Source organism: Emys orbicularis, chromosome 10 (genome assembly GCF_028017835.1).
Source record: "Emys orbicularis isolate rEmyOrb1 chromosome 10, rEmyOrb1.hap1, whole genome shotgun sequence".
Taxonomy (NCBI): Eukaryota; Metazoa; Chordata; order Testudines; family Emydidae; genus Emys; species Emys orbicularis.
The window spans coordinates 14,970,006-14,997,649 of NC_088692.1; the positions used below are offsets into that span (position 1 = coordinate 14,970,006).

A 27,644-nucleotide genomic window follows, 5' to 3' on the forward strand; every position below is an offset into this window, starting at 1 on the left:
TCTAAATTGGTTAGGTAGCCAGGATTTGCCGGCTAAACAATGTACAAACAAAAAACCAGACAGCGCAGTACCCCACATTGCCTCTAGGGGACAGCAGCAGTGGCTGCCTGCTCCCCATCTCCTCCCCAGCATAAAGACAAATTCGAGCCCATTTGGAAGATGAAGTCTGGCTATCGGAGCTGAACAGACAGCAGCAGCTTTCTCTTGGCACACTGACTACAAATGGCCCTGGTATTTTTCACCCCGAGCATCCTCCAAGTGACTTGCATGGTGCTGTTCCTTTTCCATTTCAAGTCAGCAGCAGGTAAGGTAGATCTGCTCCTTTCTCAATACAGGGCTAATGAGCCAGGGGTCATTAGAAGCAGTCCTGAAAAGCAATCTTATGCTGCTGTAAACACAGAATGAGCATTTATTTCCAGGCAAGCTCAGAAGCGACTGAGCATTTCTAGCGTTTGCATGAAAATAAATGCTCTATCTGCATTTGCAGCAAGGTTTGCAGTATCATATTTATCCTACATATGGAAACAGTCCTGCATTTGCAGGGGAACAGATTAGATGAGAGATCTTTTTCCCATTGCTAATTTCTTCAGTGCTAGGTTTCTGTTTCCCTGAAGAGTCATAAAACCCTACTCTGAAACTGAAGGAGATGTGGTTAAACCTCCTAGCTTGAACACTGGTTATTTATAAGGATGACTTTTTGTTTTCCTATTCTGCAGTGGATTGGGTATTCATTCATCCTGCTTGAATAGCTGGAGCAGGTGTGAAGGGAGTTGCACCCCCAAGGGACACCTTCCCAGTAGGGAGCTGGCAATAATGAGCAACTTCTCTTACAGAACAAAATGGAGGTGCAGCTACTTCTGCCCTTTTTAGACCATAAACCTCATTCAGCTCTTCATGGTGAGGCTTGGCAAATCTGGGAGGACAAGAATGAGTCTGTCAGCCCCCTTCTAGATTTCCTTCCTAATTGGGATGCAGTAAAACATCTCTGCTCCCTCACTGCTATTGCACCCAGTGAGTCACAAATGACTAAGACAGCCCGCCTCTCCCTTTGCTTCTTCATAGCATGGCTGTGTTGCATCTTACATCAAATGGTATGAGGAGAAGTGAGTCAGGAGAGCTGGGTTAAATACTCCACTCTGCCACTTATGCATTGTGTGACCTTGAGCTAGTCACTTGACCCCCCTCTCTCTCAGTTATCATACTTCAATAAGACCCCTCCCCAGTTTCTTTTTGATATCCTCCATTGATTTCTGCTATTTTCCTCCATTTGTGCTTCAGCAAAATGGACAGTGAGCTAAGTCTAATTTGCATAGAGAAATAGGAGACATCTCTCTCCATCTAGGTTTTTAAAAGGTCACCTGCATCAGGAAGGAGTTGAGTTTTTCCAGTTTTGCACCACCACGTTTCTTTCTACTCCCAGCCATTCCGCAAGGGCTTGGAGTTTTTCCCCCCCCTTTCTCATTGCCCTTGCATACAGGGCCAACCTTCACTAGCATATGCAATTTAGGCTGTGGATGTTTCCTTTTAAATTAGGGCCCTAGACTGGTTCTTTCCCAGGCTGGGAGAAGTAGAGAGAGGAAAGGTTAGTAATGGAGGCTAAAGGAAAAACCTGTATTTTTCTTGGGTTTAATAAGGAAATAAGGGGATTAAACCTGTAACACGTACCTGGTTTTGGGGACACATCTTCAGGCCAAAACTGTGCTTGTGGAACATTGATTAAGTGAAGGGTGTAGCTAGCAATGACTCTATTTATAAAGATGAGTTCTGCAGAACAGTATCAGATCTGCTCACACAAAATGTATTCTTTGCATTGAAGTTGTGGTCTTTTTATTTCATTTGTTTTAAATGAAGCAGGGGGTGATTGGAGGAAATGGAGTTGTGGCTACAAAAGCCTGATCCAACACTAGCAGGAAAAGTGAATACAGTTGGGGAAAAGGATTCCCTGGGTGAAGTTCTATGATATTAACTTGTACAGTATTGCCAACTTCAAGAGATCAAAAATCATGAGTTGGACCCTCAAAAATCATGAGATTGGCCCCCAAAATTGTGACATTTTAAAGAAGATTTTATTGTGTTGTTTTGGTCAGTCTCTTGATTTTTCAACTCCCCCTGCCCATCCCCAGGGCATGTGCATTTGACAATTTCCCACTCTCCCACCTGTGCCAGATAAGCTGATTTTGGCCCCAATTGCAAGAGCTCTCACCCCCATCACCTGCCCAGCACTTAATCCTGCCCCCCAGTCCTCCATCAGTTCTCTCCCCACCCAACCCCACCAATTCAGTCCCCCTCAGTTCACTTCCCCAGTCCCCATCAGTTCAGCCCCCCCTTCCCCATTGACCCCCCAACACCCTCAGTTCAGCCTCCCAGCACTCACCCCATCTGCTCAGAACCCACCGTCAATACAGACCTCCATCCTATCAGCCCTCACCTCCTCATGTCAGCCCTCCTGCTGCCCTCTGGCCATAGTTCAGCCTTCCTAGTCTCACCTCTGCTCCTCTTCACCCATCCCAGGCCTCAGGGGGCTGCAGTAGGGTCCCCTCTCCCACTTCCCAGGCTGCCAGGGGAACAGCTGCCCAGGGCTGTCAACGGGCGCCCCAGCCACCCGGGGCTGACAGCGAGAGCCCCACCCAGCCAGGGTAGAAAAACAATCCTGAGATTTGAGAGTTCTATCACAAGATCATGAGCGAGGCTTCATTTTACTTAGCGATCGCATCTCTCACAATAAACTCACAAGAGTTGGCATGTCCATATAACGTGCGTGCTTCGGTTTCTGGCTTGCGTTGAAAAAGCCACAATGGAATAATGCCTGTTATTTTTGTAGGCTTAATGTAAAACTGGTCTTGTTTCAAATGCAGAGACTGGCTCTGTAATGACTTCCCAAGACCAAATCATCACACCCATTTCCATAAGACAAATTCTGCCCTGGTGATAAGAGGCTGAAACACCAACAATTTTAATGCACGTACAGAGGTACTTAGGCAACTAGTGGAATTTTCCTAATCACCTAGATGCCTAATTCCAATTGATTTCAATGGGAGTCAGCCACCTAGGCACTTACTCCTGCTAGGCACCTAACTGCATTTTTAGGTGCCCAAGTACCTTTAAAAATCTGGCCCAAGTTTGTGCCTGCTTCCACCAGCACTGAATTTGCCCCTATACTTTAAACTACTTTAAGGGCGCTTGGCCCAGGTGATCTCTGAAGCCTGCATTTTCCTCTGCACAGAATCTTTCTCTTAACTACACAAAGGTTTTTTTTCCCCCACCATACAAAGTTGGTGAAAAAAGTGTGTTCAGGCTTGTCATGGTGACATAGATAGAGAAAAATAATGCTAAAATGGAAGGAGTTTGCACATCTTGGAACAGACCCTTATCAGGAAGGATTTGTTTTAGCTTGTAACATTTCAGAAGTTAAACAAAGCTGGGGAGGGTTTATTACTTCACAGATATGTTCTGCTCCTTCTCTGCGTATACACTTTTATTTAACCAACTGCAAGGTCCAAATCTGGATCTAAACTTCCCCAAAGTTGTGTGGGTATTCTGATCTAGCAATTTGGTTTGGGCCCCTCTCTATTTTTTAACATTTCCAGGACCAATTCCTATGGAAATGTGTGTTTTTCATTGTGAATTATTTTAATTCTAAATAACATATAACTAGTCATGGAGCTAGAGAGGAGAGTAATGTTTATACATATATTTTTAAATACCAAGGTGCAGTGCCTGTTCAGAGACTTGACTGTGTTTAGTGCCATCGGGCGCTAAAACCACATAATTACAGCATGTTAATACTTTTTTCACATGTTTGATCACAGGGAGAATATATATAAACACAATGACTTTTGTTTTCTGATTTTACAGTGCAGTATGTTCTGCAAATCAACAACAATGGTCCCATCACAACGGGAGCTCAAGCTACAATTCATGCCAGCTTGAGTATGAAGAATGATGATGTTGCATTCATTAGTGACCTAAAGTCCTATCATTTTAACTGGATTTTCTCCCCTCTGACTTTGATTGAGAAATCAGAGCAGCAATTTAACTCTATGATTACCGTGACTGGTGAATTTGCTGGAGACTTTCCCATTTCTGTCTGGGCAACTGAGACACACTGTTGGTTATGTCAGCCCATCGCCAAAAGCTTCACAATGCTTCATGTTACAGGTAAAATATCTTTGAACAGCTCGTTCAGGTCTTCACACATTCCACTGAGATAGGCGCTGCGTATTCTGGGATTCAGAACGGTGCTAGCTACAACCATGTTTAACATGGCTTCTACTAGCAGGGTTCTAGAACAGTTTCTTTGACTGTTCTAGAATATCTGTGGACAGAGATATTTTCTGCCATGAACTGTGGTCACCAGACCATGCTGTAGACTACCTAAGACAGAAAATCAATAACATGCTCACTTGCAAAAAAAAAAAAATCCCTGTGCCCACTGCTCAAGGAAACCATGCTAGAAACCTGATGTTTGAGCAGTTTTACTTCACGTTTCTGCTAGTTGTACCTCACAAAAGCTAGAGCGAGCCTGGTATGGATCAGGCCCTTTTTGTTCTGCGAAATCTAGATTCCTGAAGATGCAGATTGTTGCTGTCACACTAGCTCAGCATATCTAGTTCCAAACTTGAGTTGACCTCCAGCAGCCGCAATCTACAAGTTTCCTCTTTTATCAGTCACATCCGAATTGTGCACAAGACATGACTGAAGTAGGAATACCATGAGGCCATCGGCATGGTAGAGCTATTATACTTTGTGTAAAAGTATTTTGAATAACTGTAGCTGGAGCACAGTTCAAGGCGTGGCTACTGTCACAAGTGGGACTATGTAAAATAGCACCTCTGTTATTATTATTTGTATTATCGTAGCATCTAAGAGCCTAGTCATGGACCATTATGCGAGGCATTGTACAAAGAGAACAGACGACAGTCCCTGCCCCAGAGAGCTTACACACTCAACAGATCTGATCATGTGGCTATTTAGAGTCACATGATCTGATTTTACTGTCCAGTGGACCCATCCTCAGGATTGTTGGGTGGGCCTGTGAAAGGATTTTCTCCATCATCCCTAAACATAACCGATTCTTGTCCCTCAGGATCAGAGTACTAGCCACAGGGAACAGCTGCATATTTGGGGGAGGGTTAGTGAGATCATTCTTTGAGAAACACCTCAAACTTAACCAAGCCATCTTACACAATGAGTTTGAGTGTGCGCACAGGATCTTTCAATCCTCTCAGGCTCTGCTTTGGCAGTAAGAGGCAGATCTGCTTATTCCTTTCAATCTCGGTGCTCAGTTTCCATTGGCTTATGTTTTCAAGGCTATCTTCACAAGGAAAAGGAAGAGAAACTTTTTAACCTATGAAAGCTCAGATTCGCCTTTACCTTCCTAGTTTCCCCAAGCAAGCAGGCCCCCAAGCACTGGCTTTGCAGGGCCCAAGGAAAAGCTCCAATATAAAAAATAAGTCTGTTTAGTTTTGTCTCCGGTTAGTTCTACAGAGTCAGTCCCAGTCTGGAAGCATGAGTTTCATTCTAGCTTCGTTTGCCGAGCGAGAGATTTGTTAACAAAATAGCAGCAGAGGCGGATTAGGGGTTGTGGGGCCCTGGGTCAGAGCAAGTGGGGGCTCCAACCCTGTTCCCCGGCAGGAGTGCCGGGTGGGTGGAGTGAGCGGGGCAAGCCCCCACACCCCAACCCCGCTCAGAGCACCAGGCGTGTGGAGCCTAGGAGCGCCCCAATTGGCCGGGGCTCCTGGACACGACCCAATTGGCCCAATGGCTAATCTGCCACTGGATAGCAGAATCTATGTTACAGGTGATCTGTCTAACCTGTCTAGTTATCTATAATGAGCTTATCCCTTGGAATCTGATCATCATGATCATGAACGATCTAGAGAGATCCCAGCCTAATTTCTTATATCACAGGTTGCACTCACAATGCTGGCCATTATGGATACGTCTACACTGCAGTTAAAAACCCGGGGCTGGCCCGTGCCACCTGACTCAGGGTCACAGGGCTGCTTAATGGCAGTGTAGACATGTGGGCTCAGGCTGGAGCCCAAGCTCTAGGACCCTGTGAGGTGGGAGTACGGTTGCCAACCCTCCAGGATTGGCCTGGAGTCTCCAGGAATTAAAGATTAATCTTTAATTAAAGATTATGCCATGTGATGAAATCTCCAGGAATACATCCAACCAAAATTGGCAACCCTAGGAGGGTCCCAGAGCTCGGGCTGCAGTCCAAGCCCGAATGTCTACACTGAAATTAAACAGCTTCGCAAACCCGAGACCCATCAGCCTGAGTCAGCTTGCACAGGCCAGCTGCAGGTTTTTTAATGCAGTATACACATCCCTAGACTATCTTTCAGCCTATAAACCGGGTCGGCAACCTTTGAGAAGTGGTATGCCAAGTCTTCATTAATTTAAGGTTTCGCGTGCCAATAAAAGGTTTCGCGTGCCAGGCCGGCAGCAGGCTGAACGGGGCCGGCGGCCGGGACCCCGGCTGGCCAGGGGCCAGCGGCCAGGACCCCAGACTGGCAGCAGGCTGAGCGGGTCATCCTGCTGCCGGTCTGGGGTCCCGGCCGCCGGCCCCGCTCAGCCCGCTGCCGGCCTGGATGGACGGAACCCTGGCCGGCAGCGGGCTGAGCGGGGCCGGCGGCCAGGACCCCGGCTGGCAGCAGCGTGCCACTAAAAATCAGCCCGTGTGCTGCCTTTGGCACGCGTGCCGCAGGTTGCCAACCCCTGCTATAAACCAAGCAAATATGAGGATATCATCACTGAAAGACATGAAATTTCGAACTTCACTATGCTGTTTGCACGGAATCACTTTACATTGTATAACTGTATTTTAAATCATTATAGGATTGTGTATAGCATGTCAGTCATTCACAATAGTAAAAAAATTCCTTTCCTATACACCTCTACCCCGATATAACGCGACCCGATATAACACGAATTCGGATATAACGCGGTAAAGCAGTGCTCTGGGGGGGTGGGGCTGCACACTCCAGCGGATCAAAGCAAGTTCAATATAACGCGGTTTCACCTATAATGCGGTAAGATTTTTTTGGCTCCCGAGGACAGTGTTATATCGAGGTAGAGGTGTACTTTGTTTTAGAGAGAGTGTGTATTGGTTAGATCAAGGGACAGGGAGTCAGGACTCCTGGAGTGGAATCATTGCCCAGTTGAAGTCAATGACAAAACTTTTCTGGACTTATATGGGGCCAAGATTTCCCCCCTTGGATTCTATTGCAGGCTGTGTGACCTTGCGTAAATCATTTAATCTCTCTACCTAAATTTACCAATCTGTGAAATAGATATAAAAATGCTTACCCACCCTCACAGGGATGTTGAGAGATTAAAAGAATTAATGTTTAAATGGGGCTTTGAGATTTGTAGGTAATGCTATGAAAGTGAAATATAGTCTCGTTATTCTTCCTTTATCATCTTCTTCTGCAGAGTTTATAGTAGGGAATCTTACCATTGCACAAATAGAAGACAACAGAACATTTGTCGAACAAGGTTCTAGTTCTGCCACAGACACTCTGACCCTGATTTCTTTCTTTCGTCATGATCCGAGTAATTATTTCAAGTCGGCATCATTCATCTACAACTGGGATTTTGGAGATGGGTATGTCCAGTTGTTTGTTTATTTATGGAAAGGCTCCGGATGCTTCTGGTAAGAATGTGTAACACACTCCTACACTCACAATGTTCAGCTAGTCTAGGAGCTCGCAAACAGTTAAAAATGTAAGCTTTGGCCTAGGGTCTGTCTCCAAGTTTCATTATGCTACTTAGATGCTGATGTGTGCTGAGCTTCCCCAAAATGCAGGGGTGTTGAGATCCAGGTTTTTAGGTTAAAGTCCATGTTTAGTTAGAGAGGGTATGCTAGTGCAAATACATAGAGCTGAACAAATAATTCATAGTAAATCATATATTTAATGACTTGAGCATGTTTTTCTGCTTACAGAATCTCCATGAGCAGATTGCAATTTTCTCAAGTGTATTTTTAAATAAATTTGAAGAATTGATTGTATTCTTTTCCTTGGTTGTTATTGAACAGTGTCTAGATATTACAATGACTGGCCAGCTATAAATACCTTAGATAGTCACATAGTACTGTTTCTATTCTCTGATTGGATGAGTGCATAAGCACTTCTGGCATGAATGTTTGTGTGTGTACATTTCAGGTTTGATTTTTTTTAAATAGTGGCCCATATTATTTTACTAAAGAATTTAGTTTGCTTGTGGCACTCCTGCTTTACTGACTGTAATAAAAGAAATATTAGATCATTACCACCTGTTCTAATTCTGACCCATGAATGATATTTAGGGATGATTGTGTCATTGTTTTCCTTGAAAAACTTAACCAAAGTAAGAAAAGCATACTGGTGGGCCTAATTCTGATCTCACTTTCACCAGTTTGACATCAGTATAACTCCATGAACTTCTCGGGAATTAGTCCTGATTTACATTGGTGTAACAAAGAAGACTCAGACCTTCATGTATCTAAAGCATTCAATGCAAGCAGTTTCTGAACAGAGGTGATACTGATTCTAAATCTTTTCATGCTACCCATAGAACTCAGCTGGTAACTGAAGAACCCTTTGTCTACTATAATTATTCTACGGTGGGGAATTGCAAGGTACATCTCAAAGTTGTAGCTGAATGGGAGCAAATTGAGAGTGCCACACATGAAAGAAAGATTGTGCAGAAAATGGGAGATTTCACTACCGAATTGGAGTTGCTGGGTAATTATAAATGGCGTTGGATGCGCAAAACAGAACTTCCTGCATTGTTGCACAAGCTGTAGTATAATGTAATTTCTAGACCATAAGTTGAGCATGATAATTAAACAGAATATGGAGATCTTTAATAAAGTATTGTATCAGACCTATGGTTTAACAACAGAGCTTTTCCAGTTTTATTATCATCAAAATATCCCTTTTCAAAAACAAACATTCAGTAAAAAAAACTTTCCATGTATCAAAAACCTTGTTTTTTGTAAATGAAAATTGTCAAATACATTCTTTGTAAAAAAAAAAAAAAAAAAAAAATCAAAATGCAAAATTTAAACCCTACAAAAATATTTTGAATTTTTAATCATTATTTTAAAAATTGTGTAATGGCTCTATTTACATTAATTATATTGTTTAGCTCTGCATAAGGCTAATTCATGTTTGCTTTGGCACCCAGAGGCCATAGCAAAGGGCAATTCCTAAACGCATGAAATTAGGCTTGGCAGAATTCAATTTTTATTTTTTGATCATTTCAGCAGATAATATTAACGTTTATTGTTAAGCATTTTTTTAGATTTTCAAAGATTTACATTTTTACAGATGCAGGAAATTACTGGGAGGAGGTACAGACAATGGTGGGGTCAGACCATAATTATTTAATGACAGTAGATGTTGAGATTCAAAAAGCTAATGCTTGTAATGGTTAAAACACAAATTGTCAACATCACATTGTCAAAATATACAAAGTAAATATCCTAAATCAAACTCTAATAATTTCTCAGGCAGCACTTTTCTTACTTTGCCTATCTGTGAATTTTAATTATCATTGATGGAAATTTTCTTTTGTCGGTGTGTGTTTGTATTTGGTGAAATCAACATTTACCGATAAAAATCTAATCTTTCCAAGCCTAAAAATAATCGATTGTAATTTTTAAAGATAACTGACAAAACATACTAGTTGATCTGAAGCTATTCTATTTATTAGCAAAAACAAATAATAATAAATAAATATCACTGATGTGACTAAAATAAGCCAGGATAGAAAAGTGCATAAAAATTAAACTTTCACTGTAAAACAAGAAATTGTTTTTGTTTTTAAAGCCACAGTTTCATGACTGTGTCACACTGTTCTTTCCAGATGCTGTTAAAAGTATAAATGTCATAGGCTCCAGAGAGACTCGTGTAATGGAAAACTTAAGTTTATCTCTACATATCAATGGCAGGTAAGTAACACACAAATATCCTTTGCTATAAAAAAATTGTTTTTTTCTCCGATTTCCCCAGTGTGTAACCCATTGCATGCTACAGAACTGATCCCTAGAAAGATTTATTTTCTGTGAACAAGATATTACTGCACATTACTTGTTCATGACTCTAAAAATCTCTCGTACTGCAATAGGTTGCAGAAATGTAGACTATTAATAAACTGCACTTCTCTCCAAGGATCCCCAAGTATTTTAAACACAACACAAATGTTAATGAAAATCAAAGAGGACAGTGAGAAGAGAAACAGAGAGCAGTAAAAAGGAAGGAAAATAAGGGGCTTTTTAAACTGTGCTCTGGACTTTTCTTCCTCGTTGATCCCTATCACTAAAGAAACCTGCACGCCGCATGTAGGGCACAGTAACCAGTAGGCACACCAGGGCTGACACTAGGGAGTAGTAAGTTTAGGGTGCTGTTTCAGCCAGGTAACAGCAGCCACAAGGTGAACCAGGCAAGAAGAGTCTGAGCGGCAGTAGACCCAGAAAGGGAGGAATGAAGTGAAAGAACTGGATAATAGTGAAGAAGTTAGCCAAAGACAGCTGGTTCTGGGGAGGAGAGAAAGCTTACAGTGCAGAGGTTGGTCTCGGCCCTCTTCCCAATGCACCACTTTGGTGCATTTAGTGGTGCATTGGGACTAAAGGTTCAAGTGTAAGAACACGAGAGCGGCACACCCAAGTTTAGCTTTGCAGACGCTCTGTCAAGCTGTGTGACAGTCTGAGTGAAGGAAATCTTTTCAGATAGGGAAGGAGTTTTGCAATGTCTTGTTGGAAAACTTAACAGAATCCTTCATCAGCAGAGAGAGATACTGAACAAACTCTGGCTTAAAATTTATCCCACAGCAATGAGTCTTCCTCCAAGTGAGTGAGGCTTGCCAGGCCTGCCTTTGAGAGCTGGCTGGGTTGATACAGTCTTGCTGTGTGCATTGCAAATCATAGAATATAAGGGTTGGAAGGGACCTCAGGAGGTCATCTAGTCCAACCCCCTACCGAAAAGCAGGATCAATCCCCAGACAGATTTTTGCCCTAAATCGTCCCCTCAAGGATTGAACTCACAACCCTGGGTTTAGCAGGCCAATGCTCAAACCACTAAGCTATCCCTGGAGGACAATAGCATGTGTACAGGTGTACATAAGGCTCCTGCCAGGTGCCCAAACTTTGTGACACCAGGACATTGCTAGTAATTTGCCTGGACAGAAGTCATCCTCTGTTGAACCAAGCAAGACTTCTCATGAGCTTACACATTTGCAGGCGCAGGGCCTAGATTGCATGCAAATTAACATAAATTGTAAAAAATGTTTGGCAGGTGAATTTTAGATCCCTGAAACAGGGTTTTAGAATGAACAACCCAACCACACCCTAAACTCTAGTGAAAGAAATAGCACCAACATATTAAAAAGAATATTGGTGATACAAAGCAGCACTGAATGATAAATAAACTGGTCTAATTAAGATCTGGCCTGAGGGATGGGATTTTTATGACAGAAGCAGAACTCAAAGTGAGCCAAGCACAAACTGACTTCTTCGCTCAGCAATGAATGTGCTGCAGGGTTGGAGGAATGGGATGCTGATAAAAAGGATCAAGAAAGGATAAGTTTATCACCAGAATCAAAGGCCAGAGAGCAGCAGATGAGCCTCTGCAGAAACATGTAGAGAGCAAAGGTCTGAAAAATGTAAATAAAGAGCACAAGCAAAACAGCAAAAAGCTATATGGCCAAAACATTGTGCAAATGGTGGTGTACCTTGATGTATTTCTAGCAAATAAAGAGCTTTCTGACATTGCTTTAAGATGATGCTGTGATTTACAAGCTTTATTTACCTTTTGCCAAGTCTTTAATCCAAATAGTTGTGTTAAGCTCATCTGTTGCTCTTTTATAGGCTTTTTATGAGCAGAGAACATACATGAAAATCCTGGGTGTGTCACAGACCTCTCTCATTGTCCAAGGAACAAGAAAATAATGTTTTCTGACCTCTGGGAATGAAGTCCATTTCTGCTTGCCCTAGTTGAGGAAGGGATGAAAAATAGAGACATGTTTTTATAATATCATTTTACCTTTTCAGCACCTTTCATGCCAACTGTTCCTAAAGCACTTTATAAACCATATATACCCTTGTGAGGATTCTTTCACTTGCCACTGAAATCCAGCTACATGGGGGGTGGAATAAAGCAGGTATTTAAGGACCTAATCCCATGAGATGCTAAGCATCCCGTGCAAGTCAGTGGTGGTTGAGGGCACTCAGCACCTCAAAGGATTGGCGCACAAAGGATTGGAACCTGATTACATTCTATATTCCTAGCTACTCCTGCAGTTTTATCTGGAGACAGTAACAATTTTCACTTCCTATATAACATGAAGACAGTTTCTGTCTAGATAAAACTTCAGGAGCATCTAGGTATGCAGAATGTAATCCGGCAAGATGCAATTTGGCCAGGGCTCTACGATTAATACCCCTACTTTTGTTAAAAACCACATGAGATTGTTAATCACCACAGGCGGTTAGGACCTCAGTTTCGCATTTAATTCAAAAGGCAGTACCCCTGGAGATTGTTCAAGGAGACATGCACCTATTATGCATTGCCAACACCACTTCTTGCAGCATCTTGGGTTTCCTTTGAAGGTTTCCTATCAGAGTGCTTCCTGGGTCCTGCTTAGTTTGTAAGCTTTGATAAAACCATACAGGCCAAAAGACCCAAAGCTTCCAAAATGAATGGGTGTTTTGGATAAGAAGTATCAGAGGGGTAGCTGTGTTAGTCTGAATCTGTAAAAAGCAACAGAGGGTCCTGTGGCACCTTTAAGACTAACAGAAGTATTGGAGCATAAGCTTTCGTGGGTAAAAACCTCACTTCTTCAGATGCAAGTCTTGCATCTGTTAGTCTTAAAGGTGCCACAGGACCCTCTGTTGCTTTTTGGATAAGAAGGAATGCAGGATTGGACCCTGAGGTATATCTTCAGGCTGTGGAACAAGTTTTTCCCCTCCAGTATCTAGAGGGGATTCCTTTTCAGTCTTGGCTGTGGAATGTGATGATGAAGATGCTCAAGGAAAGGCTGGTTATGTAGCATACCGTGAAACTGATGAAAATGATAATAGACATCCACTTCTGTTTGTGTGCAGAATGTTTACATATGAATTCCATTCTCCGACGTCAGTGCTAGGGTTGAATTATGACTAAAAGTTAGGAACATAGGAATTTCCAGACGGGATCACACCCAAGGTCACTCTAGTCCAGTATCCCATCTCTGAATGTGGCCAACACCAAATACTTTAGGAGTCCTGGTGGTTTTCAATTTTTAAAATATATTTCTTAGATGTTTACAGCATTTCATAATGGTAAATGGAACTGACTTACAAACAAACACAAACAAACAAAGCAACCTGATCATAACAAATTTTCATAAAGAAATAAAGGAATCAAAGTTTAGTTTTCTATTAATAATGGTATCATATTATTCATGTCCATTCAGACAGCTGCCCGGTATTCAGGAAAACATTTGTGAATTCACAAATTTTACCCCAAATGATTATTCATCCAAAAAAATAGTAACCGAAGTTTACTTATTATCCTGTCTCAAAATTTACAGTCAACCAAGCAAAAACTGTCACTCTGTGTGGAATGATTCACAATCATGAGTGCCAACCCCAGGACAGACTGTCAAAAAGCAGGGCAGACACCCCAAACTTGTGGTATGTTCTATAATTAGATTTCACCAATCTAGTAACAAATGTGAACTCCTGAAGCACCATACCAGTCTTACCATGAAGACACAGGCAGGCCCCTTGGACACTCCAGTCTATCTTGCCACCCAGGCAAGCTGGACTTAGTGATAAATGGTCACTTACACCAAAGATCACAAAATATTCAGGTTGCTTCCAGTCGCAAGAGACCACTTACCCCAGGTCAATTTCTACCTCAGATCTCACACCAAAGACAACATTTATAGCCAATCCTATAGTAAACTAACTAAGGATTTATTAAGTAAGGAAAAGAAATGAGAGAGTTATTTACAGGTTAAAGCAGGCAAAATATAGGCACAAATGAGTTACAGTCTGTGGTTTCCAAAGGTGACAGAGATGTAGTAATCTGTCCACTGAATGTCTTTTAGGGCTAAACCAGGTTGACCTTGGCGATCTCTGCTTTTTACCACTCAAAACAATCGGTGGTTAAGTTTAATAGCCAGGAGTGCAACTCCCAGCAATAAAGTGCTATCTACACTGGCGCTTTCCAGCGCTAAAACTTTTGTCGCTCAAGGGGGTGTTTTTTCACAGCCCTGAACGACTGAAGTTTTAGCGCTGAAAGTGGCAGTGTAGACACAGCCTTAGTCTTGCTAGTTCTCCTTCATGAGCGGGGGGAATCGCTCCTCCTGCCTGAGTTTACAAGTTCAGAGTAGGCATTTTTACAATTATAAAGCAAAACTTATAATTTACCTTTATAGCATGGGATGCAGACACTACAAGTAGCATTAATGCATGCAGCAATTTACAAGCATTTTATAGCGTTTAAACACTAAACCCATCCTTACAAGTCTAACACCTAACTTAAACAACACTAACATCCAGGTGAGCTACATCTGGTCTGCAGCTCTGAATCTGTCAGTGCTCAGCTGACGCCTACAGACTTGGCAAAAGCTGGCACCTGGTCTACCGGCATCACAAAAACAATACCACGTGATTTAGGTGATCAGTGCCACAACACAAAAGACAAACAGTCAATGTTTGCCAAAAACCCATACACTGAAAATTATTCCATCAACCCCTGACCACCCCCACCCCCCGCCGCAGCAATGTTTGGGCATAAGAATAATCCATGCTATTGCAGAAATGAGGATTCGTTAATGTACTAAGAGAACTGGGGAAAAGTCATAGCAAGTATTAGGACATTTTCAAACGGTGTAAATCAGTATAGTTCCACTGAAGCCAAGGGAACAAAACTGATTTATGCCCGCTGAGACTTTGGTCCATTATTCCCAACAAAAGGTAGGCTGAGCCATTATAATTGTAAGTCCTAAATTGTGACACAATCCATGTGTGTACTGCTGTTCTTGCCTAGGCAATCAGAAACTGTCATTCACATTCTGTACACAAAGCTGTCTGCTCCACTAGCCTCTCAGGCATTTGGCTGTCAGGTCTATATCAAATATCCATGGCTATGTAAGTTATGAAGAAGTGTTCAATAGATAAATGTGTGTACAGTTACTTAGTTCTAGCATTAGTTCGGTGCAGTATTACTACTTACACCAACCGTCAATGTTTTCAAAGTTCCTGTGCGATTTAATCTATGTGATTCATGCATTCCTATTTCAAATAATTTTTTACAAGCCTCTGCTGAATTTTTTCCTTTTCATTTCAGCCCTCCACTCACCTTATGCTGGCTCATAAAGGCTGAATGTATTCCACTGGAAGGGGGAAAGTGCCATCTAGTGGTGGTTAATGGCTCCTCCTACAATTTGAGCCATACCTTTCGTAATGCAGGACAATACTGTCTCAGCGTGAGAGTGGAGAATGGTGTGAACATGTTGCAGACGTACCATGAAATTAAAGTGTGGCCAACAGGTGAGACTCGAGATACAGAGGAACTGCCATGTTGGCTCAGATGACTAGATAAATCTATGTGCCTTTGACAGTAGCCACTACCAAAAGCTTCAGAGGACAGTGCAAAAAGTTTTTTAGTGGACAGTTATGGAATAACCAGCCCAGAGATGGTTTCTTCCTAACCCTGATCAGCTAGAAGTTGGCTTATGTCATATAAGCACGAAGGTTATATGCTCTCTTTTTTTTTTGTTTTGTTTAAATTTCCTCTCTCATATAACTGATGTTCTACTCCTTTTTAAAATCCTACTAAGTCTCAGTGGTACCTTGTGAGTTCCATAGGATGACTGACTTGTGTACAAAATGTATTTTTATCAGTTTTAAATTTGCTGCCTTTAAATTTCACAAGTGGCCTCTAGCTCATGCATTGTGAGAGGCTAAACAGGACATACAAATTCTCACGTCCCCTCGTATTAACCTCCTCCTTAAAATAAGCAGTCCCAGTCTTTTCAGTCTCTCTCTTTATAGGGAAGTCTTTCCAGGTCTGTAATTATTCTTGTTGCCAATTTCTGCCCCTCCAACCCCCCACCCCATCAATCTCTGTTATACACTTTTTGAGACAGGGCAACCAGAACTGAAACCAGTTTTCAGAGATCTTTAAGGGGCCAGCACTGAGCAAATGGTCAGTGCCAGGTGGGGAAGAGGGCATGGCCAGGGCAGCTTGCTGGAGCAATGGTGAGAGAATGCCTAAAAATTCTCAGGAGAAGGGGTAAGAGGGCAGTTCAATTTCCATGGCCTTTAAGACACTGGCTTACACTGGGGGCTGCAAAGCCAACCCAGCCCCCCCCCCCCCCCCCAGCCCCCAAGCTTATGAAGGGGGCCCTGGCCACACCTCTTTCCTGCCCACCTCAAGAGCATGCACACAAACACTCAGGAGCTGTCTATGCACCTGGCCTTTGTGCAGACCATACTAGGGGAAAAGGAAAGGACCTTTACAACCTCCCACGCCACCACCCTGTTCTCTCATAAGGGCTGGCCCCATTCTGGTCCTCAGTCATTGGCCTGAGCTAGCCAGCAAAAGTGCCAGCTGTAATGATGCGAGCACCTGTCGAATAGACCTGTGACTGAGACCAATACCTCATTTCACTGAACCTGCTGGACAGCCAGCAGATGGGAATTACTTTTGGTTGCTACAAAATTTAGGCTGGATTTGAACCAGTGGCCTAGAGGTTAAAGGTGCTGAATACCATGGCCAGTTCAGAATCCAGGCAACTGCGTTAAGATTTACCAGCCATGTGTGAGGTTTGTTCTGATATCATCTGCTTAGGAGACAGAATAGGTAGAATAGATTTACAAAGCAGGCTTGCTGGGTGGAATCTCTCCCTGCCTTAGCATTTGGATTTTCTGATTATCCTGTGTATTCTCTTTTCCTCCATTTCTCTGGGCCCAATGCTTTGCATACCTGGAGGTAAGGAGAGACCCAGGGGACTTTATTTCAACTTTTCTGTCTCCTGCTTCTGCACTCTTAGGGTCGGCAAAGGACTGATTCAACTCTTGGCATAACTTGGGGCAGGTTCAGAGAGTAGCCTGGGAAATCCTCAGGTACCTACTTTAGAGCAGCTTCAAGGATCCTTTGTATCCCCGGTGTAGTCACAAAGTATGCTTAAAATGCTACATGATTGAGGAGGGAGGAAGAGGAAGTATATTTGGCAAAGTGAAGGCTGGTTTAAAAGAATTGAAAACAATCTAGCATACACCACAATTATTCAAATACAGCTGGGTAATTTGCTTTTTTTTAAAATAGTGTTTTGGGGAGAATAACCTGTGCCCAAGTGCATGTTACTCTTTCATTCTACCCAGTCTTAAAGTTTCTTCACCTAGAATGGCCCGATCTCAGTGCATTATATTATACTGGACACATTCCTTCTTTCCCCAGGTATTCACCCGGCTTTCTTTGCCCTGCCATGTATTGCTCTGATTTCAGTGATGCTGGGATTTGTTATATACACGACCTTCCGAAGCAGCTCACAGCAGAAGGATCTTGTGGAGGTACAGGGGTAGCGTTGCTTTGCACTGGACAAATAATTCAGAACAAGTCACTGGATGAATTTCTACCCCACCCCTTTTTTTGTTGTGTTTCTTTTTTTCCTGTTTGCAGATTGCCCACAAACAGAGGGTGATTTTCTCAGATATATTTGAAATTATTCACTGAATAGTTTCACCAAATTATTCTCGGTCTGTAGTTCATTCCACAGCAGTTTGTTGCATGAATTCACTATTAGAAATTTGAGCTGTGTAAGCGGTCATTTAAATCATGTGGCATGGCTCTGTGTCCTTATTGGATGAAGGTAACTCATTGATTCAGGCTGCAGTGCAAATTCTAGTGGGAAATCAATTTAAAATTGAATTTCCATTAATATTCTCCAATATTTTCTTGTTCTGAGGGAGGGGACTAATTGCCCGGAGGAGGTGCGGGGGGAGTGTTCACAGAAGGACATATCCTGGGTAACCATGCGTGTATGGAAAGAAGGAAGGTGTGGTAGTGGGAAAGGAGGTTGGATAGTGAGATAGGACAGGGTATTAGGTAGAATGGTACTAAGTAATCATATGAGCGTATTTTGTAACCTTCATCCACCCATCCTCCTATTTTCTTCACCTAGTGAAGTTTTCCCTTGTGTCATGTCTATAATTAATATGCACGCTACTAGAGTCAGAGACCAGATCTTCCTAGATATTTAGAAAGCAACTAACATTTTGGACAGTACCACAATATAAATAATAGGCCTGTTAAGAGAGAAACTGACTCTGGTTCCATTTCTGATTTTTCACTTGCTAGAGTAGCCCTAAATTTGGAAGTGACCTCCTCCTCTTTGATGTTGCTTTTCAGGTAGCTGACTTTGATTTTTCTCCTCTATCTGACAAAAATCCCTCTCCTTCCGATTCCGAGTCAAGCTGTGGTCGAATATGCTGCAGGTCCTGTTTCCTTCAGCCACCTCAAGAATATTGGGAGACCGTCAGGGAGAGCCACGGACTCCTCCATCCTTTGTACAAGCCAGTCAAAACTTACACAGTGTGAAGAACACAGCTTCATTTGGTTACGTTAACTGCTGACCTTAACTTTTCTCTTATGATGAGTTAAAAGCCAACTGCTGCATGGATGGTTTATTTTTGCTGGTACATTGAGAGATTAACTACTTATTAGGCCCAATACTAAAGAGTACTTCATCGTGTAATTTAAAAGGAAAGAGCCTGAACTACAATAAAAGTGGCTTCGCATATTTGAATTACACAAGTGTATATCTTACAGTAGAGAGCATTGCCGAATCATTTAAATGCAGTATGTTATTCTTATGAAGGATTATTTTATGTGCAGATGTTTGCCAAATCCACTCCCCTTTGTAATCTGTCTGACCTTCCCCCATCACTCCCATCTCAACGCTCTTTGTTTCAAAGATGGAAATGCTCAAGACCAAAAAGTGCTCTTCTCTTTTTTCACAGCCATACAACATTCAGTTTACCAGGAGACTGAACCAAGTGAAATGCTGTTACTCTAATGCAGGGGTCTCAAACACGCGGCCCGCGGGGTTGTTTTCTGCGGCCTGCGAGCTCCTCGCGGTCCCCCCAGCGTTTACCTAGAGCGGCTCCAGCCCGACACGCACCGGGGGAAGGGTAGGCTCCCTGCCTGCCCTGCCCCCTGCCGCTCCGGGAAGCGGCCGGAACGTGGGGAAGCGGGGGCACAGGGCTCTGTGTGTTGCTCTTGCTTCAGGCAGCACCCCCAGCAGCTCCCATTGGCCACAGTTCCCCATTCCCGGCCAATGGGAGCTGCTGGGGGTGGTGCCTGAAGCAACAGCAAGACACAGACCCCTGTGCCCCTCCTCCCCCAGGTTCCAGCCACTTCCCAGAGCGGTGCGGGGATAGGCAGGCAGGCGGCCTGCCCTGCCCCCGGTGCGTGTCAGGCCGGAGCCCGCCCCCCGAGCCCCTCCTGCAGCCCAAGCCCCTGCTGTACCCCGCACCCCTCCTGCAGCCCAACCCCCTCCTGCACCCCACACCCCAACTCCCTGCCCTGAACCCCACACCCCACACCCTTCCTGCCCTCCGTGGGGGCAGGAAGGGGGCAGAGTTGGGGTGGGGATTTCAGGGAAGGGGTTGGAATGGGGGCAGGGCCTCATGGAAGGGGTGGAGTGGGGGCAGGGCCAAGGGTGGCGGGGGAGGTGTCAGTAATGCGGCCCTCGGCCAATGTACTAGTCCTCATGTGGCCCTCGTGGTCATTTGAGTTTGAGACCCCTGCTCTAATGCATATTAGTACTTAAAAGGAAACCTATTTGTTCTCCAGATTGGAAACATTCTTACTCCAATACCCTTCTCAATGAACCAGACTCCGTAATTATTATGTTGCTACTATTAAAAGGACGTCAATTTTAGCAAACAGTATTCACCAGGAACATAATAGCTGATGTTGCACTGGTGGAAACCTGCAGATACTAACAACAGATACAAGGTACTGTGTGAGGGAGGACATTACATGACTTAAAAGGTGCTATGTTCCCAATACATTGTTGATGGCGCAGTGCAGTACTAAGGTCTTCTAGCCCAGGAGAGGTGCCATCTTTCAGACAAGGCATTAAAATAAGGTCCTTTTTGCCCATTTTTAATCTCTACCTAGATAGTCACTGAAGTTCGCACTGGCATTCTTCAGAGACAACGCAAATAATAGGCTAAAACTAGTGCTGGCTGTCAGTGCCCCTCAGAGCAGGTTCTGCCATTCAAAGCTGTGTGAACTCACTGCTTAGTGCATATTGGCTACTACCTTTCCCACCTTCCAATTCACTGCACTACTAGCATTTAACTTACTACTATACTAGAGCCCTGAAGTATTTTGAAAGAGTTTACATAAAATCAAATTCTGTTCCATTTCTTTCCCCTCTGTTCTCCATCTTCTCACCTGCGGATTTGCTCACTGTTTTTATAAGCACTTCGTTATACCCTGAGTATGGGAAATACTCGTGTAATGGCTAAAGGGGAGGGGATCCAGAATTAGGATGCCTGGGTTCTCTTCTTGTTTCTGACACCAATTTGCCACGTTGCCTTAGGCAAGTCAGCTCACCTCTCTGATCTTCAGTGTCTCCACCGGTACATGGGCTCATATCTAACTCAGAGCAGGTGGGCTGTGATGCTAACTGAATTAATATTTATAAAAGGAGTTGGGATCCTCTAAGGTGAGGACAAGGACCCTTAAAAGTGATCTAGTCAATCCAAGTTCTGTTAGCAAGTACCTTCCCAGGTAGTGCCCGCCCCCGTTTTTTTTAAAGAAAGGCTTTGATGGTGTATTTACAAGTGAACTGTGGAACCTTTGAATTAGAAAAGGTGTCCTTTGTGTTCCTGCTCGGTGTGCTAATGCCAAAATCTTATCTTCAGTCAGTCTTAACAAGGTGGCTCTATTTAGTTTGTGAGGCAGCTATTGTTCTCAAGCACTGCAGTTTTACTGCTTATTCCTGAGATAATATCAATTTGAAAAATTGCCAGAAAGTACAGGACTAGTTCCTGGCTGTTAACATACCCCACAAAAGGTTGCACAGTTCCTTGGAAAGGAGGCATTTGATTTGCATCACTGAGCTACAAGACAGGTCTCTGCCCCATGGTGGCGTCAGAGAACTGTGCTGCCCTCTGCAATTGCTATGTGAAGAGGGAAGTTCAGATCATGAAGATAGCTGATGATGTTTGATATTCATTTGTGTCCCTTTTGTACATAATACATTGTGGGACATGCTAACCCAGGTGCAGTGAGTGAGGGGAGTGGATATAGGGAGCCTCTCTCTCCCCCCATACCCATCACACTTCCACTGGAGTTGGCCAGAATTTGCCTGCAGGTAATAGGAGAGCAAGGACTGGCAGCACTAGATGCCCCAGAGAAAGGGACATGGGAGTAGGGTGAAGGTACAGGCAGGACTTTGCTAAGGTAGAACTACTTACACCTGTGATATACTCCATCCTCCATTCACCCCCAAACAACTGTGGGGATATATGCCTGGTAGCACCACTGCTTCAGCTGTGCACCTCCTCACTCTCCCCAGTACACCACAGCCTCTACAGTGGTATGACTGAGCCCACACAAAAGTGATCAGACCAAGCACTGGTTGGGGTGTGGAATCCATCATGTAAAGGAAAGTGGGAACTGGGCTAATCTGAGTTGAAAAGGAATAAGTAAATGGATAGGGTGAAGGACTGGCCTATGCATGAAAGAGATCAATTACTGAGAGAAATAAAAAATGGTATCAAGAAAAAAGAATTGCAAAAAAGAAGGCAAACCCCAGGAAATAATCTGTTATCTTCTTTAAAACAATGCAAGAAGGGTGACAAAGAAGTCAAATAATTTCAAAGCTTAAACACAAAGGGTAGGAAAGTGAAAGTCAATGCTGAAAAATATTGGGAAATGCTAATCGCTCAGGACAAATTGAAGAGAATAGAAGGTTTGGGAGTAACAGAGATAGCTCTTGCAGGAAGTTTGGGTAGGGAACTATCATTATTACTTGAAAGTACAGATAATTAAGGGAGTAAGTTGGTGGCAGGAAATCCGAATATACTGGGTGTGCTTTTGTAGCACCAGGATGATTGTTTGCAGAAATCGAAAAGGGCTTGTCAAAAGGCAAATCAGTAATAGAAAGTTTGAATAACCCTAACAAAATGGGCTATAAGTAAAAAGAATACACCCATGAATACATTTTTGGACAGTACAAGACTGCTTCCTGCACAGAAAAGCTAATCTATGGGTTCAGTAAATGCCCTGGAAATTGAAGACAAAGGGTAATTGAGCAGTTCAGGACAGAGTGAGGCGAGTGGTGCAACATAGCAAGAATCAGCAGGGCTCATTTTGTTAACCTTATAAATCAGTGACCTGGAAAAAAAAGCGTTCAGCAAAACGATGAAATTCACTGATCCAAAACCGAGAGCAGAGCGTGGAAAGCAGGAGAGCAATTAAGGTCAGATAAGCAAGAGTATACGCAGATAAGAAGTTTATGCAACTGAGGGAAGGTGTTCTGGGTGGTTATTTTTTAATTTAATTTTTTTTAATAAAACAAGAGTAAGGGAAGAAACACATTGATAGGACATTATATCAAATTGCATGCCACAGCATCCTGGATATCAAGCAAACAGCATCAGAAACTGGAACACAGCTAATACACTGAATAAACCCAGGTGTAAAAATGTAACTGCTTCAGTTATACATTAAGATTTTCTTCTTTTATTTCCTTAGTGTGTAACTTCCTCTAGTGTACTGCATGAGTTCTCAACCTAGGGACCACGGTCAGGTCCAGGCGGGTGACAACCACTTCCCTTCCTTTATGGGTAAAGGGGAGAGGGTCTCAACATGTTTTCTTCTGTTGTAACATGGGCTCACATTATCGAAGAGTTAGAGAACCGCTGATCTAGTGGATTGTCATGTTGGTTATACCTGGTACTTCATACAGTAGTAGCCATTTTAATTTCCGATACACCTCCCCACGCTACCCCAGCATCCAGGAGGGATTGAGATGGTTCATGTATTTTATTAGAGTTTAAGTGCTGATATAGAACACCCACAATTCAACTCAATATCGTCACCTGTATTCATTCAGTTATCAAGGAACACTCGGTACCTGCTTTGGAAAGAGTAGAGTCCATTCTCAAGACATGTCTCTAACCACTGACCATTCATCTCAGTTTGAGAGCTATGTTTAAACACACTTCAAATGAAATTCAGGGGCAAAGCTGGTTAAAACTGATAGGAAAAAGGAGCAGCCAAAACTAAATATTTTTTGCATTTTTCTTCCACATCCACAGCTTACGTCAATAAGCTGCTTTTGATAAAAATTAAATAATGGGGGGTTAAATTCTCCATCCTATATGTTAACAAAGATAACAGCTGGATTTTCAGAGACAGTGAGTATCCATTGATCAGCTGCTCCGACACCCCTGATGGAGCTGCACCAGTCCTACTGCAACACTGGCTACTGCCCCCCAACTCTGCAGTGTTGACCAAGCCTCTGATATCAAACTGGGTTAAAGCCACGTTCTAAACCTCCCTCCCTAACTTTTTAGATTTTTTTTCCCCAGAGCACTCTATGGACCAAACTTTTCTCTCAGTTACACCACTATAAATCTAGGTGTAAGTGGAGTTACTCCAAAACTACACCAATGTACCAAGAGCAGAATCTGGCCCTAGAATTTATAAGGATGGGTTACAAACAAAGATGTTCAGATGCAAAATTTTTGAATTTCAAAAAGCAAATAAACCATTATCCTCTAGTTTGTACCATATTCAATTAACCCAGTTACTACTTGCTAGATTTTGGGACAGTTACCCCATTTTCTTAGCACAATGTAAGGGCCAAGACACTAATCAGTCTTTCACCTCTGGAGACCTGACTGCATAGTGGACTGCGGCCCCGACTCAAAACTTCCAGAGTTCTATCTACTCTGCTGAATGCGCTAGGAATGGAAATTGGTTCAGCAAGAGGAAGGTGAAGGGCTTCAGAATAATCACTGTATATTTAAATTCTCAGCATTATCATCAGATAATCAGCCAACACTTTGCCTTGAGTTTGGTGAGCTGATGTCAGTTTCCATGGAAACTGAAGTGGGCCCTCCACCATTCAGCTGAATTGCTAAAATTCTGCACATTTCAGTTGCGACAACTAACTGACGCTACAAGGTCCGATTTTTAAACTGCACCTACAGACTGGGCCATTCCATGGGCTTCAGAATCTTCTAGGGCCCCGTTTTCATAACGGTATATGCACATCGCGGGTACGTATAATTACGATACCTGATAGCAGAAATACTGAGATCATGCACATAATGAGTGTATGTGCAACCACGATAATTGCATATACAAACAACTGACAGAACTGTGTAAGAAAATGATGTTTGTAGTGTTATTGTAGCCCTGTTGGTCCCAGGATATTACAGAGACAAGGTGGATGAGGTAATAGCTTTTACTGGACCAACTTCTGTTGGTGAAAGAGACAAGCTTTTGGGCGTACACAGAGCTCTTCTTCAGGTGAGAAAATTATGCTCACACAGCTTCATCCAAGGAGCTCACCATAGTCTCCGAGCACCTCCCTTTAATGTATTTAGCCTCACCATACTCCAGTGAGGTAGTGCAGTGGTATCCTCCCTAATTTACAGATGATGAACTGAGCACAGAGAGAAGGAAATGTATGATAGAGCCTGAACCTGAGTTTCCCAAGTCCTAGGCCAGGATCCTAACCACTGGGCCAACCTTCTTTGAATACAAATCTAGGCCATAGTGTTTGACATGTGAATAAATACAGTGGGGATAACATCTTAAGCATCTTTCCCTACCACGTTTCCCCATGCAGAAGTGTAACCATTTAAGGGAGTTTCTATTGGCAACTGAGTCCTAACCTCTGTGATTATAAAAGGAAACCCACCCAGCTGGTACTAGTGCTAGCCAGGAAGTGAGCTAAAGCAGGGCCGCCCGGGGGGGGGGCAAGTGGGGCAATTTGCCCCAGGCCCCGAGCCCCGCAGGGGCCCCCACGAGAGTTTTTTGGGGCCCTTGGAGCGGGGTCCTTTACTCGCTCCAGGGGCCCCGGAAAACTCTCGCGGGTCCCGGGTCCCCGGAGCTTCTTCCGCTCCGGGTCTTCGGTGGCGGGGGGGGGGTCCTTCCGCCCCCTGAATCCTCTGGGTGGCCCTGATCTAAAGCCTATTTTATAAGACTTTTTTGAAGTCCAAGAGAGCAAAAACAAACCCCAAATAATTTCTGCAGCTTTCAGAGTCAATAAGGTTGCAGCATGAAAATGAAGTGAAGTCATGTTAGTTGGAAATTGGCCAAGACCTTTCCAATATCACAGTCTCATGAACCAACAGAGAGTTGTTTGCACCCGCTTATAAGCAACAAAGAGCACATGGACTGGGCAGCAGAGCCAAGGGGGATGTGTATTACCTTGGTGGGAGTGGAATGGTTAACGCAGCCTCTTGCTATATTATACTTTCCTTAGAATATGTCTGCATGAAGCTGTGCTGACAGGGAATGAGGCAGAGCTGCAGGGAACCCAGAGATGCTGCAGCAACACAGGGGTTCCATAGAGATGCTTCTGCAGCCCTGGCAGCAGCGTGAGATCCACATGGATTTTGGGGCATCCACCAGTTTGTGAGCAGCCCCTAGAGGGCGTGGGCGGTGTGCTGTAAGAAAATCCTGCTTGCAGTTAGCAGTTTGCACAGCAGATGTCTCCCTAAGCACAAGAATGTTTGCACTGAATCTACCCCAGCAGGTTGAACTGGTAGAAGACATGAGTTGCTATCAGACCAGTGGCTGATCTATTTATTTTTATGCATGCATCACTGTGGCATCTAAACTAAATGTAACACCAGATTCCATTTTAAATGCTCACCATACGCAGTACAAACAACCCCGGCTTCTGCACCATCTCAACCAATTATGATAAATAACTCTGATAGTCACTAGCCAAACAAGTGCTTGACTCAAAAGAGGCATGCCTTGTGCGTCATTCTGAAAGGTAGTAAACCCAGACTATGGGGAATGAGCAGGCAGAGCAAGCTTCACAGCTAAAAGCGCTCCATAGGAAACACCCCACCTCCAGCCTGCACATCCAAGGGCTCTCAGCAGAAGCACCCCTGGTGACTCCATGACAGGCAGAGGGAGGTGACCACATTCAGAGCTGATGTATAAGGTGATGTATGTCGACACTCTGACACCCAGTTAGATCCCTGTGGAATTACTTACCATTAATCTAGTGGTGCGTACGGAAGTTTAAGTTGGTGTAACCTACATGCCGAGGCACTAAAGAAAGGTTTTCAGAAGGTGCACGTTAAAATAGAATGGAGGCTACTTTAATTTACACCTTGTTCCAGCTCTTTGGCATGTCAACTGCATCTTTTTAGACTCCCTTACTCAGCAGCAGAACAGGAGTATGTGGGCCCAAGGAAGGCAAACAAAAGGAACACTAACGCCACTTACATAATTAAATACAATCAATCCATAAAACCCAGTCAGTGTATCAGGATTATAGCCAACACTATGGCTCCAGGTATTAATGATCTGGTCCAGAACTTAGTCACAAAACAATCCCCACCAAAGGTCCTTCAGTTGTAGTGAGGGGACATAAGCTGGTCCCCTGTCTGCTCAAGTCTCGAGATGTGCACACCATGAGGTCCCACTGCAGTGTGCAGCTACCTGGTCCAGTTCTGGGCCATCAGCTCTATGCTGCTGCTGCAGCCACCTGCTCTTGGGCCTACCTATTAAGTCATCTCTACACAGCCAGTCCAGTTGGGCCTTGCTGCGAGGTCAGTTCTGCACCACCACTGGTTCAGCCTGCTCCTGTCTAGTCCCATAGAATCACTCCACACCTGGTTCAGAATATCCAGGTGGGGAACCCAGAGCAAGACAGAATTCTTGTTCCTTTGAAAAGAGCTCATGATCTCTAGGGCAGAACCCTTGACCTTCTCTTATTGAACTCGAATCAGTTCCCAAACCAGAGTCCACTACCAGTAACCTCAGGGTGACACATTTACTCCAGGGCATATCTTGCACAATTCCTATTCCCTTTCTTAAGTACAGTTACAGTAACAATCTATTATCATTTGTACAATTAGAACATAGATTCCAAATAAAACAAAACATAGTATGGGGAACCGTAGGTAATCAATGTTACAATTTGTGTAAATGAGAGTGGCCAGGGTTGGCTTTTCCCTTTGGAGGGACCAGAGAATTCCATCCCTCTAAGCTTCCGAGCGCTAGGTTTACACAATATATTTAAACACAACCATGGGGTTCAGGCCTTTAATCCCTTACTCATGCATACAATCCTGACTTCAGTGAGACAGCTATGCAAGGAAAAGTTTGCATGGGTAGGCCTGTTATTTTGAATTAAGGTGTTATGTTTTTCCATACACAAGAGCAACTGTCTACTTTCAGTCTAAAATGACTTAATTTAAAATAAGGAAAACAAGAAAGAACCCAAGTGAAGTCTCATGAGACAGCACATATCATGTGGCCCCTCTAACATGCTGCAGCAATCTGAGAACAAAATGGCTGGACTCAGCCGAAGAACCACTATTGACTTCTGCACTATTGACTGCATATCACAGTTTCACAGATGCACCATCTCTGTCTTTCCTG

At 43.5% G+C, this 27,644-nt stretch overlaps 1 protein-coding gene across 1 annotated transcript; it reads left to right on the forward strand.

The window, feature by feature from the left end:
• Positions 1-222: 222 nt before the first annotated feature.
• On the forward strand, positions 223-18,730 carry TMEM130 (transmembrane protein 130). Its single transcript, XM_065412639.1, has 8 exons — positions 223-304; positions 3,856-4,158; positions 7,441-7,612; positions 8,563-8,732; positions 9,859-9,943; positions 15,327-15,529; positions 17,442-17,554; positions 18,393-18,730. The coding sequence occupies exons 1-8, from the start codon at positions 223-225 to the stop codon at positions 18,579-18,581; spliced, it is 1,317 nt and encodes a 438-aa protein (XP_065268711.1). The 3' UTR covers positions 18,582-18,730.
• Positions 18,731-27,644: the final 8,914 nt, after the last annotated feature.